We start from the raw sequence: 14,719 nt of genomic DNA, 5'->3' as shown, positions 1-14,719 counted from the left end.
GTGTGCTTGTCGCAGTTTTTGTTTGTACACGGTTGTGTGAGTGTTTTCGGATCAGTCGTATCTGTATGTTTTGGGGTTTATATTGGCAAGTCTTTTTCTTTTTAACACTTGATTTTTTTTGGGACAAACATTCAATGTTTTTACTGGCATGTTGGCAGGTTTATAGATTTCTTGTCTCTTTTTTTTTTCTTTCTCTCCTAAAAAAACAAACAAACAAAAAAATCTGTATGATGTTCATATGAATGCATGCATTCCTGAAATTAACCAAAGTGGCAGAGATATGCAGGAAACTTGGCCGGGGAGCAACTAAGGATTACCCATCGTAGTTTTTGAATCGTACCTTCTACACATTTCTTGACCTATGACTGAACGCCCCTTCATTTATGGAAAGTTGGTTATATTCAGGAGGCGCTACATGATTGGAACAAATGGAAATCAAACGGCATAAAATCTAGTTTCTATAATTGCTTATTCATTCAGATAACAGTGATGCCTACGCCCCATTTTCCAGAAAGTCACGGTTCTCTGCGCCACGTCAAAATTATGTTTTTTTTCTGATGATCAGGAACTACCTGACTTCATGTTAGTTTCTTTCCAAAATGCAGAAAGCGATCAACTACTGCCAGTATACTGATGTCATTACGTCCCTTCTTCATAAAATACAATCAATATTAAATGGCTGATTCAGTATCACGTTAAATGACATTACTGTATACAAAGCAACTGAAGCCCCTCTCTCTCTCTCTCTCTCTCTCTCTCTCTCTCTCTCTCTCTCTCTCTCTCTCTCTCTCTCGTTCGTTCCTTAGCTCCTAAATTTCACTGAATCCTCAATTTCCAGAGCCACGTGCGAGAACACGTACAGTATTCTGGAAAATGGGGCCTGGTTGACAGACATCAGCCTTTCCATCCCAACGTGCTGTTCTTGTACCGCGTTCCTATCTGCTACCGCTCGACCCGTCACGACTGTATGGAGTCGACGCAGGCTGAGGGCCTAACTGACGGCGAAGGCCCAAATCTAAACAAATTCATGTATTCAAAGCGGCCATACTTGAATACGGTCGAGAGAAGTGCACTTTCCAACGAGCATTTTCAGATTATGGCTCATTGACGTGAGTTGAATGTAAATGGCTTCTGGAGTCTGGCGCTGCAGCTTAGCGTTTCGCCAGTTGTGAACTTTTACTACTGCACATGTTGCTGACAAATGCTGCGTTCACGTCATATGGGATGGATGTGGGAGACGGAAAGATTCCCATGTTCACGACTTGCGAGCATCATCACGGTTGTATATTAGAGTTTTCAGAGAAGTCGTTTCCGAGTTCCAAAACTCTGAGCTCGGAGTTATAATGACACGAATGCGTAAAACAACATATTAGTCAAATCCAGGATTGTCAGAGTGCTGTACAGCCGAGCAACAATCCCTTCTTGGTTGTACAGTATAAAAACCCTCTCTGCCTGTTTTCTTTTTGCGCTCCCTCTCTTCCTTCGTTTCTGTGTTTTCCCGGCTCCTTGTTGTCATACTGGGTGCTTTTATTCTTCAATGTGGGTGATTTAATGCTGCATCGTTTCTCAGATGGCTTCTCATGTTTCTTTGCATGTGTATTATGTCTGTTTTCATCGTTTCCGTCAGTGGCTGCTCCCTCTTCTCTTTGTGCTGGATGTGACTGTACTAATGGCTGCTTGGTGGAGCGTCACCGGCTCAGTGTGCACTAATTTCTGCCTGTTGCACTGGGACCAGTAGAGAAGCCCCCTCCCCTCCAAAAATGGACCAACACATGCACTGGATACTCTTTCTCTCTCTCTCTCTCTCTCTCTCTCTCTCTCTCTCTCTCTCTCTCTCTCTCTCTCTCTCTCTCTCTCTCTCTCTCTCTCTCTCTCTCTATCTCTCGCTCTCTCGGGGCAGGCCTGTGATGCTAATAGACTCCACCGGCCTCGCCCTGTTGCAGCAAAAATTATAGATTTTTCTTTTAATGGGCTTGAGCCGCGTCATAGGCTGTTTTTCTCAGAAGCCATAGCCAGCACTCTGGGATCAGTGTGAGGCTCTCTGGTGCATGTGGTGATATTCATCCTTTTGTTCAACCTCCTGACTCTTGCCACGCTTTACTCAAAGGGCTACCTCCCCCTCCTCCTCCTCCTCCTTCCCCGTCTGTCTGCTTCTCCACAGTGGGATTGGTGAAGACCTCCATATCACTGACTTTGCTGCCACTAAATCATTGCCCCGTCTCACCTGGATCATAGATCATGGATGGTCATACATGCAGGAAACTAGCATAACTCAATCAGCACGCCTGCACTTTGTCTTTCCAGCCATGCTCTCTCTCGCTCTCTCGTGTGTGTGTGTGTGTGGTCTGCAGTAAATTGTGTGTACAAGTGTTTGTGTATCTGCTCATCAGTAACATAAAGCCAAGACTCTTTCTCCTGTATGTGTGTGTTTTTTGGGCCCTATCCCTGCAGTTACCTGCGCTTTTTACGTCTGTGAGATTTTTCTTTTTGACCAACACAAAAAGAGTTTGTTTCATTTGTACATTTGGTCACTAGTCAACCAGGCCCTGCTTGCTTTTTTTTTTTTTTTTTTTTTTTTTTTTTTTTCTCTCTCTCTCTACAACCGACCTGCCACCAGACCAAACATCTCACTGGGTAACCATGGGAACGAACCAAGAGGACCACGTTTTGCAATCCTCCTAACACACTCACACACTCGCTTCCTCTCTCTTTCTGAGGAGTGCATCTGTGTGTTTGTGAAAAGTTGCACTTAAACGCACCATATACATTCACAGTATCGGCGAGTCTGAAGGCCTGTTTTCAGATATTGTTGTTTTTAAATGGCTGTTCTTATTATTGCTATTGTTGTTATATTGGTGAGTTGTTGTATTTTCTTTCTTTTTTTTACATAATAGGGAGTTAAAGTTGTATCTTTTTTTTTTTTTTTTTATTAGGTATCTTTTTCTTTGTATTTTTTTCCTCCATTTTTCTCTTATGGGCGTGATTATTATTATTATTATTATTATTATTATTATTATTATTATTGGCAGTGTTTTCAATCTTCTGAAACCTTTTTTTTCTTTGATTTCCCCTCCAAGATCTTATAAGGAATTATTTTAAAAACAGATATACGTAGATTGTCAAAGAGATATGAGTTGAGGGTTATAGTCTGTATATTCTATGGGTATTATGAATTAAACAATTAACAAAGAAACAGAATTATATACATATAATTAAATAAAATTTCCTGATACTGTTACAATTGTGTGGAAGCTTTCTTTTTTCTACTTACACCACTGTTTACATTCTGTCATTGAAGTCTGAGGGTCTGTTTATTTATATAATATATATATATATATTTAAAAAATCAGACTTCAGACGGACATAAAACACTTGTATGATGTCATGAAAACAATGGATAATTATCTACTTCTCTTGGCCGATAAGCTCATTTCCCATTTTTAAAGAAGTTCATAACTTGTATTTTATGCACAACTGAGGGTAAGAAAGCCTAAGATGTAGTGAGCAAAAATGGATTATTTAATATTATACGATCTAACTGACATCATCACATGTTTTCTTGTAAATTACATCAAAAAACTTGTATTGCATAATGTAATCGCGTTGCCTTCCTCTATCGGAGTGTGCAGACGCTGCGCTTGTTAAGTCCATGAAAGCAATTTGGCTTCCTAGTAACGGCCGATGATTTATCGACTATAATTTTATTATCTGAAAAAGACATGGTATCATGAATTTCCCGTTATCAGTCCCGATTTATATATCGTGCGTCCCTATCTCAAAGTGACACTATAACGAGACACGTCTGGGTTTCTAAATGCGTCTTAACACATCTTTTACTCATTTCCCTAATGTGCCCCCATGACTGACGACGTCCTCGCTGCCACTGGTCAGCAGGTGTCACTGATTGTTACCATGGAAACACTGTTCAGGAGGTGTCACTGATTGTTACCATGGAAACTGGCCTTACAACATTACAGTTTGAAATATCTGTGTGAAACTGAAGTCATCTTTAAGCTTGAGAGTTGTGGGAAAGAACATCTCAACTTCCTCTTCCAGCTTTCACACCTTCCTACACAACATGCTTGAGCATGGCGTCCCCCTCCAACACTAACATTCCCACAGTCACTGGAGAGACAGACTTTTTCTTCCTTTTTTTTAAACAGTATGCGAACGTGGAACATGATCCGTCTGTCAAATTGAGCATTGTGAAAAGAAGATGCCTGCAAAAGCGAGAAAATGCTGGAAAGTCACGTTGCACTGTTGTGAATAGATTTCTCTATTCTGGAGAAAACCAGGCTTGTTGTAACATTTCCGAGCGGGTCAGCCTGACGCACCATTGTTTGTCACATTCCAGCTATTGAACCTGAACAACACAGCACTTCACTCTGCTGACTTTGTACTGTATGTGTAGCGAGCGTGCCTCTAGACATGTAGTCCGATTTGATTTCATATTTCTGGCTTGTGGGTCAGGGTTGAGTTTACATCCTGTATCTCAGCACACCACATCCCATTAGTCAAATACATAAAGGCTTAGAAACCTACTGCACTCCCACTGATGCATGTGTGATGCCTAACCCTAACCCTAGCTTTCCCAAATAGCAGCTGTAAAGTATGTCTGCGCTCAAATTCAAATAGGACACTAAAGGTGAATAATGAAAGAAGTTGAACTAATACATATAACAGTGAAACTTCACCAGTTGATTATTTACATCAAGGTTTAATTAGGCTTAACATAATGCACATTTTTGGTGAATTTAGGAGAAAGCTCCAGACGCAAAGTGTCGAAGTAAAAAACACCTAAATGTTTTTTTTTATGTTGGCCATGAAAAAACGATGTTTTTGTCTGATTTAAAGTGTCTCGCTTTAAATCTGGAAAGTAGAATAGATGTCAACAAATGATTATTTATAATAAGATGTTGCTTAGTGTCATAATTGCAGTACTGACAGCCGAAATCATAGAAAAGCGTGGCAGAGGTGCACAGGTGTGAAACACAAAAAGCCACCGCTATCCCAGCTGAACAAAAGCAGGTTAAAGAGAGCTAAATAGTAATGCCTCAGGCAGGGGAGAGGCCAGAGGGAGAGAGAGAGAGAGAGAGAGCTGAGAGTTGAGCTCTGCATTATGAGCTGGTGCTTTATTAACAGATTTTTACAGCTTTGAAGGTTTGAAGAGTGGAGCAAGAAGGAGACTTTCTTCGTCTTTCCAGTCTGTCCAGTTTCTTCTTATCTCCCAAGACAGACCGGTAACAGGTTGTCTTCAGTCGAGCTTTCGGATCACAAGGCTGGATTGTCGTAGGTCTTAATTATCTTTTGCTGAAGGACACGATTGTTGGCTGAGTTTTGTTTGCTGTCCAACGTTATATGTGTGAACTTGTGCAGAGACTCAGTCAGGAGCTCACTGGACGTATTTGGAGGGAAGGATGAGCAGTTTTCTGTACTTCGTCCTCCCAGCTCTGGGTGGATACACTCTTACCTCGTTGTACCTGCTGAAGAACCCCCACGTTCTCCACAAGAGGAAGCGCACAGCTTTTTACAGCACACACGTCTCACACAGAGGAGGTAAGGGAGTGACTGGCAGTCCGATCCTGTCCAGACAAGCCAAGTAGCCAAGGAGATACAGGTGCATCTCAGAACATTAGAATATCATGGAAACTATTTATTTATTTCATTAATTCAATTCAAAAAGTGAAACTCTTATATTAAATGGATTCATTTCACACAAATATTTCAAGCCTTTATTTGTTTTAATCTTCATGATTACGACTTACAGCTAATGAAAACCCAAAAATCAGAATCTTGGAAAATTAGAATAATTTATAAGACCAATAACAAAAATGATTTTTAATACATAAATGTCTTCTGAGAAGTATGTACATGTGTATGTACTTGGTTGGGCCTCCTTTTGCATGAATTACTGCATCAAGCAAAGGCTATTCTTCACAAGGAGTGGACTGAGGCTGGAGGACATGGGCTACAACTGTTGCATTCCTCGTGTCAAGCCACTCCTGAACCAGAGACAACGTCAGAAGCGTCTTACCTGGGCCAAGGAGAAGAAGAACCGGTCTATTGCTCAGTCGTCCAAAGTCCTCTTTTCAGATGAAATCCAGCTCCCAGAGTCTGCAGGAAGAGTGGAGAGACACAGAATCCAAGCTGCTTGAAGTCCAGTGTGAAGTTTCCACAGTCAGTGATGATTTGGGAGCCATGTCCTCTGCTGGTGTTGGTCCACTGGGTTTTCTCAAGTCCAAAGTCTACCAGGACATTTTGGAGCACTTCATGATTCCTTCTTCTGACGTTGATGCTGATTTCATTTTTGGCACCTGTGCACACTTGGGGGCTTCCATAACACCTGAGCAGTGCCACAGGCTGATCGTCTCCATGCCACGCCGCACTGATGCAGTAATTCATGCAAAAGGAGGCCCAACCAAGTACCGAGTGCAGACACATGAACATAATTTTCAGAAGATTAAAACAAATAAAGGCTTTAAATATTTCACTGTGTGTGGAATGAATCCATTTAACATGAGTTTCACTTTTTGAATTGAATTAATGAAATAAATCAACTTTTCCACAATATTCTGATTTATTGATAGATGGACGGATGTTTTCTATTCAAGTATTTTTGATTTCATTCACTTTCTGCTCATAATGTTACAATCTAATCTCATTTTATTTGAATTGCTCTCAATACTGCCATTAACCTTCAGCAAATAGATGTAAACAGTCAACAAACACTCTGATTGTAAACTTCATCATGTGCTGCGATGAAGAGTCAGGCTTTTTCAGTGGCTCTGTGTGTCACTGGCTACTTCAGTATCTAGCAACGTTTTAATATCACTTTGATTGTTGACACCTGAGGAACTCACGGTACGTTGTCTGATCAGAGGTTTTACTCTTCACTGTTTCCCCCTCACCTACAGTAGAGACAGCGATGCAATATTGTCAGAAAGACCAACGTTTGTCCAAATGTAGCAAAGTGTGCCTTTATTCTGTATTTTTGTGTCCATCATCAACCCGAACTGCTCTGTTTGTGACCAGGATGTGGAGAGAGGATAGAGAGCACGATGGAGGCCTTCACACAGTGAGTACTCAGAAAATGTACTTTTTAGAGAGCCTGTGACGAACTGAGCCCCATGTAGTTTACTCTGATTTTTACTTCTCTTTCAAATAAGGCAGAAACTGAGAGATTATCAAAGCCTCATAAACAGCTGAGGTTTTTTCAAAGTGGGACCTTTTTATGTATTTTGTGTAATCTGAAGTTATGTCAAACACAGTTGTCAGAGAGGAGGCCCTCAGTCTCAAAACACCTGTTTTACAGTATATGTGATAAAAAGAGGGATTAGTTCAGGGATATTTCATTTAGCATCGTTCCACTTGCCAGCCTTGGAAACTGTCCCTGCGAGCTTTTAAGCTTTACAATATATTATTTGAAAATCTATCTGTAAAAACATAAACTTACCGCTTAAGATATGAAAGATGCCGGAGGTCAGGGCTGTACAAAATGTGTGCAAGATGTGTGCTTCATTAAGAATAGTACATATGTCACACTGTGTACAGTCCTTTGCTTGCTGTCTTAATTGCTTTTAGGATTAGACATTTAGTTTATTGTACAGCATTTAAAGAGATGGGTGCATGTCGTCTCAGTTAAGAGAGCTGGAAGAGCAGAAGTGAACAAAAGCTCTCTAATCTTGCTGGTAACTGTGATCTGTACTTCTGTCTGCAGTGCGGTGGAGCAGGGCACACAGATGCTGGAGATGGACTGTCGCTTGACGCGTGACGGACATGTGGTGGTGTCACATGATGAGAACCTGCTGAGGCAGACCGGTCACGACGTCACCACCTCCGCACTCAATCTACAGGTGGGAGGACAGATCCTTCGGGACTGCTGGTTAAGACAAAGGTCACAAGGTCATGCTGAGACACAAGGTTGAAGTGGTAGCTGTCTGGATTATTGTTTTAGTCCACCATGTTTGCGTGGAAAGGTTTTGTTACACAAAATAAGAGGATGAGATTCTCATGTTGGGCTCAAACATACATAATTAGAAATTACATGTCAAATAAATATGCCTCTATGTTTCAAGTTAGTTAAAATAGCTCCATGCAAAGCAACTTACCCCGAGAGTCGTGCTATTTATATCTAGTTTCCTCAGAAACTAAGAGTAAATGTTCACTTAGTTCACACATATTGGATCACCTTCAAGTGAATGTGTGACTTTGCATCCAGTACACCATTACAAGATGATTTTTTTCCCAGTAATCACAAGCAATATAATAATAATATAGCTTTTTCTGTCTCCATACATCTACTTAACAACTCTTTTAGGATATGCCTCTGTATAAAGAGAGACTGGAGGTGACATTTTATGCAGGTGAGTTCCTCGTCTCATTCTTTAATTCTCAATCATTAACTAAAAGCCATTCAATGAAGAAGTGAGTCAGTAGGAGTGTGCATGTGTGTGTTTTCATCCCTCCCTCCCTCTTCCAGGTCGCTACAGCAGCGGTGCAGACAGGAAGTTTGCTCTGCTGGAGGATGTGTTCAGGAAGTTCCCTGAGTTGCCTGTCAGCATTGAGATCAAAGAGAACAACAACCCGCTGATCGCAAAGGTACAGCAAACCTAAAGAAAACCACCCGTAACTCAGCAGTTTCAGAACTTGCCCAATGATATTAAAGAATATGATGTGAAGAGTGCTGATGCTGTTGTGATGCTCAGAAACTATGCAGTCAAATGTCAAGATTATCCCCGATGACGACATTTAAATGATGTCTATCTGTTTAAAAAAATGTTTGTCTGCATTTTTGCTTATTTTCATGAACAATGTGACTGCAACTTCATATTGCTTTAAAACCCCCACATGTTTTTACTTCAAAAATGTAGACTGATGAATCTTCTTATGTCTCTTTATTTGTTCACCGCCTACATCTGTGACCCTGCGTGTGGATCCGTGTGCAGGTGTCAGACTTGGTTAGACGCTACAACCGAGAGGAGATCACAGTCTGGGCCTCCGTGAACTCCAGCGTCATGAAGGAATGCCGCAGAACGGTATATAGTCCACCTGGGGGAGACAAAGTTACTTGTGGAGCAATTTACAGCCAACATCAAGTTTGCCTCTTATAATACTGTGATTGTTTGATCTAAAGAGGTGAAATTAAACTGTAAACTCTCTCTGCTTCCTCGTAGAACGACTCCATGCCGTACAGTTTCACTATGAAGAGAGGAGTGCTGCTTCTGCTTCTCTTCTACAGCGGCCTGCTGCCCTTTGTGCCACTGGGAGAGAGTTTACTGCAGTTCTACCTGCCACGCATCATTAACAGGTGTGGCTGTATTTTTGAGCCTGTGTGTGTGTTCATGCATGCAAGGGCATAGGTTTTGTTTCAACATTGGGAGCGACACAATATATGTGAGTGAGTGAGTGTCGTGTACGTGCGTGCGTGTGTGTGTGTGTGTGTGTGTGTGTGTGTGTGTGTGTGTGTGTTGGGGGGTCTCTCCCAGTAACATTTGATTGTCCAACACTTGATTTTCCTGCATTCTGATGATTTTTTTCTGCAACTATTTATGGTGGAAATTTTATCTATGTAGAGGAAAACACAACATTCAGGTGACAATTAAAAAATATAGAAATATTTATTCTCCTGTAGATCAACTTATCGCGTTAATTGTTATCCCTGCTGTGTTAACACATTTAGACAAGTACCCTCTTTAAATGTGTATGTGGCACTTATTCATGTCAATGATAAATGAATTCATGGTAATTCATTCAATTTAAATTAAATACTGCCACCTACTTTCCGGGAGTCATTAGTGCATCTATTCATTGTGTTCTAGCGGCTCTTAAGTCCTTTGCTACTTTCATGTTTTTATTAGGGGGGACAATTCACACTGAGGGGGGACGTGTCCCCTGTGTCCCTGCCAAAACCCACGCCTATGCATGCATGTGTAATTTTACAGAGAAATCCTTCCCCCCTCTCTGCTCAGACTTCACCACAGTTGTCTTTATGTCCAAGGCCAGTGTTTTGTGTGCACCTGCATCCCACATGTTAGTCTGAGTTATAATTACTTTGGCTGAAGGCCACCCTATACACTCATGTGACTATATTTATTCTGAGATTCTCTAATCTTGTGTGATTAGGTGTGAGATAATTGTGTCACAATACAGATGAGTCCATTGTGTCTTTCTCTGTCTCTGGGTGCTGAAGGACGTTCATTCCTCAGAAGCGCATCCTGAGGAACATGCTGGTCGTCTCTTTGTTAGAAAAGTGAGTGAAGTTACGCTGCAGCCTTCTTTACAACTCACTTTGTTTTGATGTAGAAATCTGAAGTCATAAAAGAGTCATTACCAAACATGCCAGAGAAAAAAACGTATTACCGAGAACATTACTTCCACAGTACATGCGGTGATGCTTTTATGCCAAATACAACATTGTTGGGTACAATAATGCAGTTTATATAGGTGCAGATTCTAGATTATGCTTTACTGCTGTTTGTGTAATAACTGAATTATTCATATATTTATTTATGCTGTCATTGCAGATTAACAATGAGGAAGAGTCTTTTTAATCACCTCGCAGCCCGTGGACTTCAGGTATGAAACCTCTACCTAAGAGTTTACTATGTTTAAGTGCATCACAGGAATCCATGGAAAACAAGAACCGTAAAATATAAAAAGTTTAGATGAGAATAGGAAACACAATTAGTATAAAAGTAATTAAAATCAGATTTATACTCTAGAGAAACTCATCCAGTTTCTGATTAAATGTTGGCTCATCAAAACCCTCTGCTGAGCCACTAGTTAACTTGGAATTGTATTTACCTTCCTAAATCCTACAGCAGAAGATTTACTCATGGATCTATCAGTGAAAGGAAAAACCTCAACTCATAATTCCTGGATGCAAAATCGAGAAGGAGAGGCAGATTTTGTTTAATTGTTACTGCCCCTGCCTCATCATATGTCATACTTAATTTAACCACAGCACATAATGGTTTCATGGTCATTACACTTTACACTTTACACAAAGCCACTCTGTGTGTTTTGGATGCATCACCACTGTCCTGATGTGAGTAATCTCTGCTGGGATGACGACACCACGAGTGGTCACTGAATAGTTTGAGCATTACAACACTTGAGGTCATATGTTGTTACCTTGTCAGCTGCTGAGGGCCTCAGCGCATGTGAACGCTTGTGAGTAATAAAAGTGTGACGGAGAAAAGCTCTGATGAGATTTCTCCAAGAAAAATAATATATTAGAAATGGGGATCACGGGGAAACTCAAAATAACCGTGCTTTCACCACGATTCAGTTATATTCAGTTATATAATACACATGACAAACACGACAGTATGATGACATGACAATATAACTTCACAACAGAGAGAAAAGATTATAGGAGACTAAATTAAATTAATAGGAACCCTTCATTTCAACAATTCAAATAAATACAGTATATGGACAGTACCTATACATTTAAAAACTGAAATATACATATGACAGGTAGAGCGTATTTAGTGTTTATTATAGTCAAACTATTCACTAGAGCACTTTTGATTCGCATTTGCATTTATTTCCAAAAGAAATGGTTGATCTTTGAATATAAATATTTTACCCACCAGAATAATTGTATTTATTATCTGGGGACAATTTTCATCCAGGAGCCCCAACATACTGTTTTAAAAGTGTGAATTTAAAACAAAATGTTGAGTGACATTAGCCAATTTTCGATATTGGTCCACAAACTTGTAGAATACGAGCAGTAAAAAAACAAAAACAACTAGTCTTCCCCTTCGTCGTTATAGAATCTACATAATTCTGACATGATTACAATGTCAGAATTACTTTATTTTTAAAGATGTTATAGAATACCCACCATATATGTAAATATATACATAATACATACATACATACATAATGCTGTATATTTCTAACTGAGGAATATCACAATGCTGCTGCCATGGCATTCAAAACAATTATTTGTCTACGCAGTCAGAACAAGTGCTCCTTGATGCTCCGAGGTCTCACTTTATGCTGATGTCTCCTTTTTATGCTGTCACATCTGAGACAACTGCCACCCTCCAAATGTATGACAACAGGGTTTGTGCTTTATTGATGGTCAAGTCACGTACTGTAGTTCAAAACTGCAGTAAGGATGACAGAAACAGGCCGCCATGCAATTTTAACTTTCACCCTTGTTTTGTTTATTCCCTATTTGTTTGTAAAGGTGATAAAACTATTCTAAGTTTGTTTTTTTGAGCTGGACCCCGAACAGATCATTACAGTTGACTAATATATCTGTAATTGCAGGTGCATTTGTTTGTGTGCAATGAAGATGAAGACATAAAGGCTGCATTTGAAGTCGGGGCCACCGGGGTGATGAGTGACTACCCAGCTCTTTTGTCAAGCTACCTCTGCAGAAACAGAAGTCAGGATTGACCCAAGCACACCCTCACATGACAACAATAAATAACAGATTTCTGTGAAGGAGAAGTAAATACAAGAAGTGTGAGACACATTTCTTGCACAGGATTAGTCGAGGAGTTGTTGGTCTAACTGTTAAACACCATGCAGTGGGAACAAAACTGTCATTCAACTCTTTAATCTCAATCCTTAATCACTGTTGATAGAATTATCTGCAAGCGGGTCATTTCTCTGGCCTCCACCTACAGTCAGAGCCCAGAGTTTAAAGAAACAGTCAGGGATTTTTCTCAGCAACAAATCAATATTAGTGCAAACAATCATGTATATTTGAGTGGAAGAACTACTTATAGACATTTTGTATTAGTGTGTGTTCAGTGCATGTGTGAAAGTGTGTCATTCCCATGCAGTTCCTCACATTGGGTTCCCTCCCGACCCTCTGGGAGGAAATATGTATTGAAGTTGGTTTCCAAGAAATACTAGAGGAAGTGTGGTTCTTTTAGGCCTCCTTGGGGTTTTCTTTGGGAACATTTTATTTGAAAGTTTTCACAACAGTACAATTTATTCCAAGTAAAAACTCAACACTACATTACACTGGAAACGGAAAACAAGGAGGTAATAATAATAATATTGATCATGGAGAGATGAAGAATGTATTAGGATTAAACAGACTGCATGTATTACCGTTCTCTTATTGGTACTACAAATATATCCATGTAAGTGGGTACAGTGTTATTAGTGTGGTATTTAGGCTGTATTATGCATCTGTGTTAAATACAGTCACAATACAGGCACATTTAAACGGAGGGTTTTATGTGTAGTTAGCCTCACCTGTGTCCTTGTTTCCACAGGCTACGGTCAAAGTCCGGCTTCACCGCTGTGATAATAATCAACCAATCTGTTGGTGAAACAAAGGCTGTATTTTTCTGACCTGCTTTGCTGTGTGACAAGTGAGGTATTGGAGTATAAGTGGATCAGAATGAGCAAAGGTTTGAATAAGTGACCCAGTACAGAAATAAGGCTCATGTGCTCAAACAACTGTACTCAGAGGGCATTTCACCAGCAATGTTGTTGGTAGTCTAGAGGGTTTATTGACATGTTGGGACTAGATATCTTGTGTTTTTAATTAAAACATTTTTTTAAAACCTTACCAATGATGGCTTTTCAACAATTAATCTGCAATTGTGATAATCGAAAAATATTATAAATAATTCCACAAGCAAAAAAGCTCAAATGTGTTTTTTTTTGCCGTTTGTTTTCATTTTCAATGATTGTAAACTGAATATTTTATTTATATTTATATTTTTTAACTGTACGTCACAAAGTTGTGATTTTTCACTGTTTTCTGATATTTTATGACATGATTAATCAATAATGAAAATAATAGTTAACAGCTTTGCTTTTCAAACAACATTTAGACCATTGTGCAGGGATATAAAATTACAGAAAATATAATTTAACTGTTAAATTAATAATAAACTAGTAAATTAAATTAAATGTAAAATTTTGTAGATAATGACAATCTTTTGCAGTTTGTTTAGGTGTTAGTAAAATGTCTTAGGACGGATTTGGAAATGTGGACCTCCTGACTACAGGCCACATATAACATATACACAGTAGTGGAAGAAGTACTCGGATATTTTAAAACACCCGGTTACAAGTAAAAGTACTGCATTCAAAATCGCACTTAAGTAAAAAATCTAAAGTATTCGCATCAAAATATACTTTAAATACCAAAAGTAAAAGTATTCATTATGCAGAATGGCCCATTTCAAAATAATATATATAATAATATTGAATAATTTATTGTTGTATTCATGTGTACATCGCTTTAATTTTGCAGCTGGTAAAAATGGGGCTAATTTGATTTGCTTTATACACTGCTGTTATCCTAACCTATAATAATATCATAATGTTTTAATTGAGTTATATTTGAATTAATAATCAAAATCTGCAAAGTAACTGGTAACTAAATATATTTAAAGAAATGTAGTAGAACTAAATTTACAATATTTGCCTCTGAGACAGTAAAGTAAATAAATCAATAAACCACAACAACCAAACCACTTCCCCATAAATCCTCCCCAAGATTTCCTAAATCTTGTCTGAACTGCATATACTTGTTCCTTACATTGCGTAAATTTGATCAATTTGCAGCCAGATTGAATGATTTGTATCCTAAATCTACAGCAGGAAATGATAATCCTCCAACAACATTATGAGACTGTACCAACAATCAAACTGATAGCCATAAAGGGCTCATGTGAAGTCCAATCTGATTGGTTGACCCACATTCTAGACGTCACCCTCCGCCTCCCAT

The 14,719-nt window shown here is 39.3% G+C and overlaps 1 protein-coding gene across 1 annotated transcript; it reads left to right on the top strand.

The window, feature by feature from the left end:
• The first annotated feature begins 5,417 nt into the window (after positions 1-5,417).
• gdpd3a (glycerophosphodiester phosphodiesterase domain containing 3a) lies at positions 5,418-13,606 on the top strand. The gene is made up of 10 exons (XM_029437778.1): positions 5,418-5,556; positions 7,033-7,075; positions 7,718-7,853; positions 8,318-8,363; positions 8,480-8,598; positions 8,946-9,035; positions 9,174-9,307; positions 10,190-10,249; positions 10,524-10,575; positions 12,289-13,606. Exons 1-10 carry the CDS (start codon positions 5,418-5,420, stop codon positions 12,415-12,417), a joined length of 948 nt encoding a protein of 315 aa, XP_029293638.1. The 3' UTR covers positions 12,418-13,606.
• The last annotated feature ends 1,113 nt before the right edge of the window (positions 13,607-14,719 follow it).

This window comes from Cottoperca gobio, chromosome 8, assembly GCF_900634415.1.
Source record: "Cottoperca gobio chromosome 8, fCotGob3.1, whole genome shotgun sequence".
Taxonomy (NCBI): domain Eukaryota; kingdom Metazoa; phylum Chordata; class Actinopteri; order Perciformes; family Bovichtidae; genus Cottoperca; species Cottoperca gobio.
This window is presented reverse-complemented; position numbering and strand designations above follow the sequence as displayed.

Coding starts and splice junctions, on each gene's coding strand:
- gdpd3a (XM_029437778.1), top strand. CDS start 5,418: ATGAGCAGTTTTCTGTACTTCGTCCTCCCAGCTCTGGGTGGATACACT. Junction 9,036..9,173: donor TGAAGGAATGCCGCAGAACG/GTATATAGTCCA, acceptor GCTTCCTCGTAG/AACGACTCCATGCCGTACAG. Junction 10,250..10,523: donor GTCGTCTCTTTGTTAGAAAA/GTGAGTGAAGTT, acceptor CTGTCATTGCAG/ATTAACAATGAGGAAGAGTC.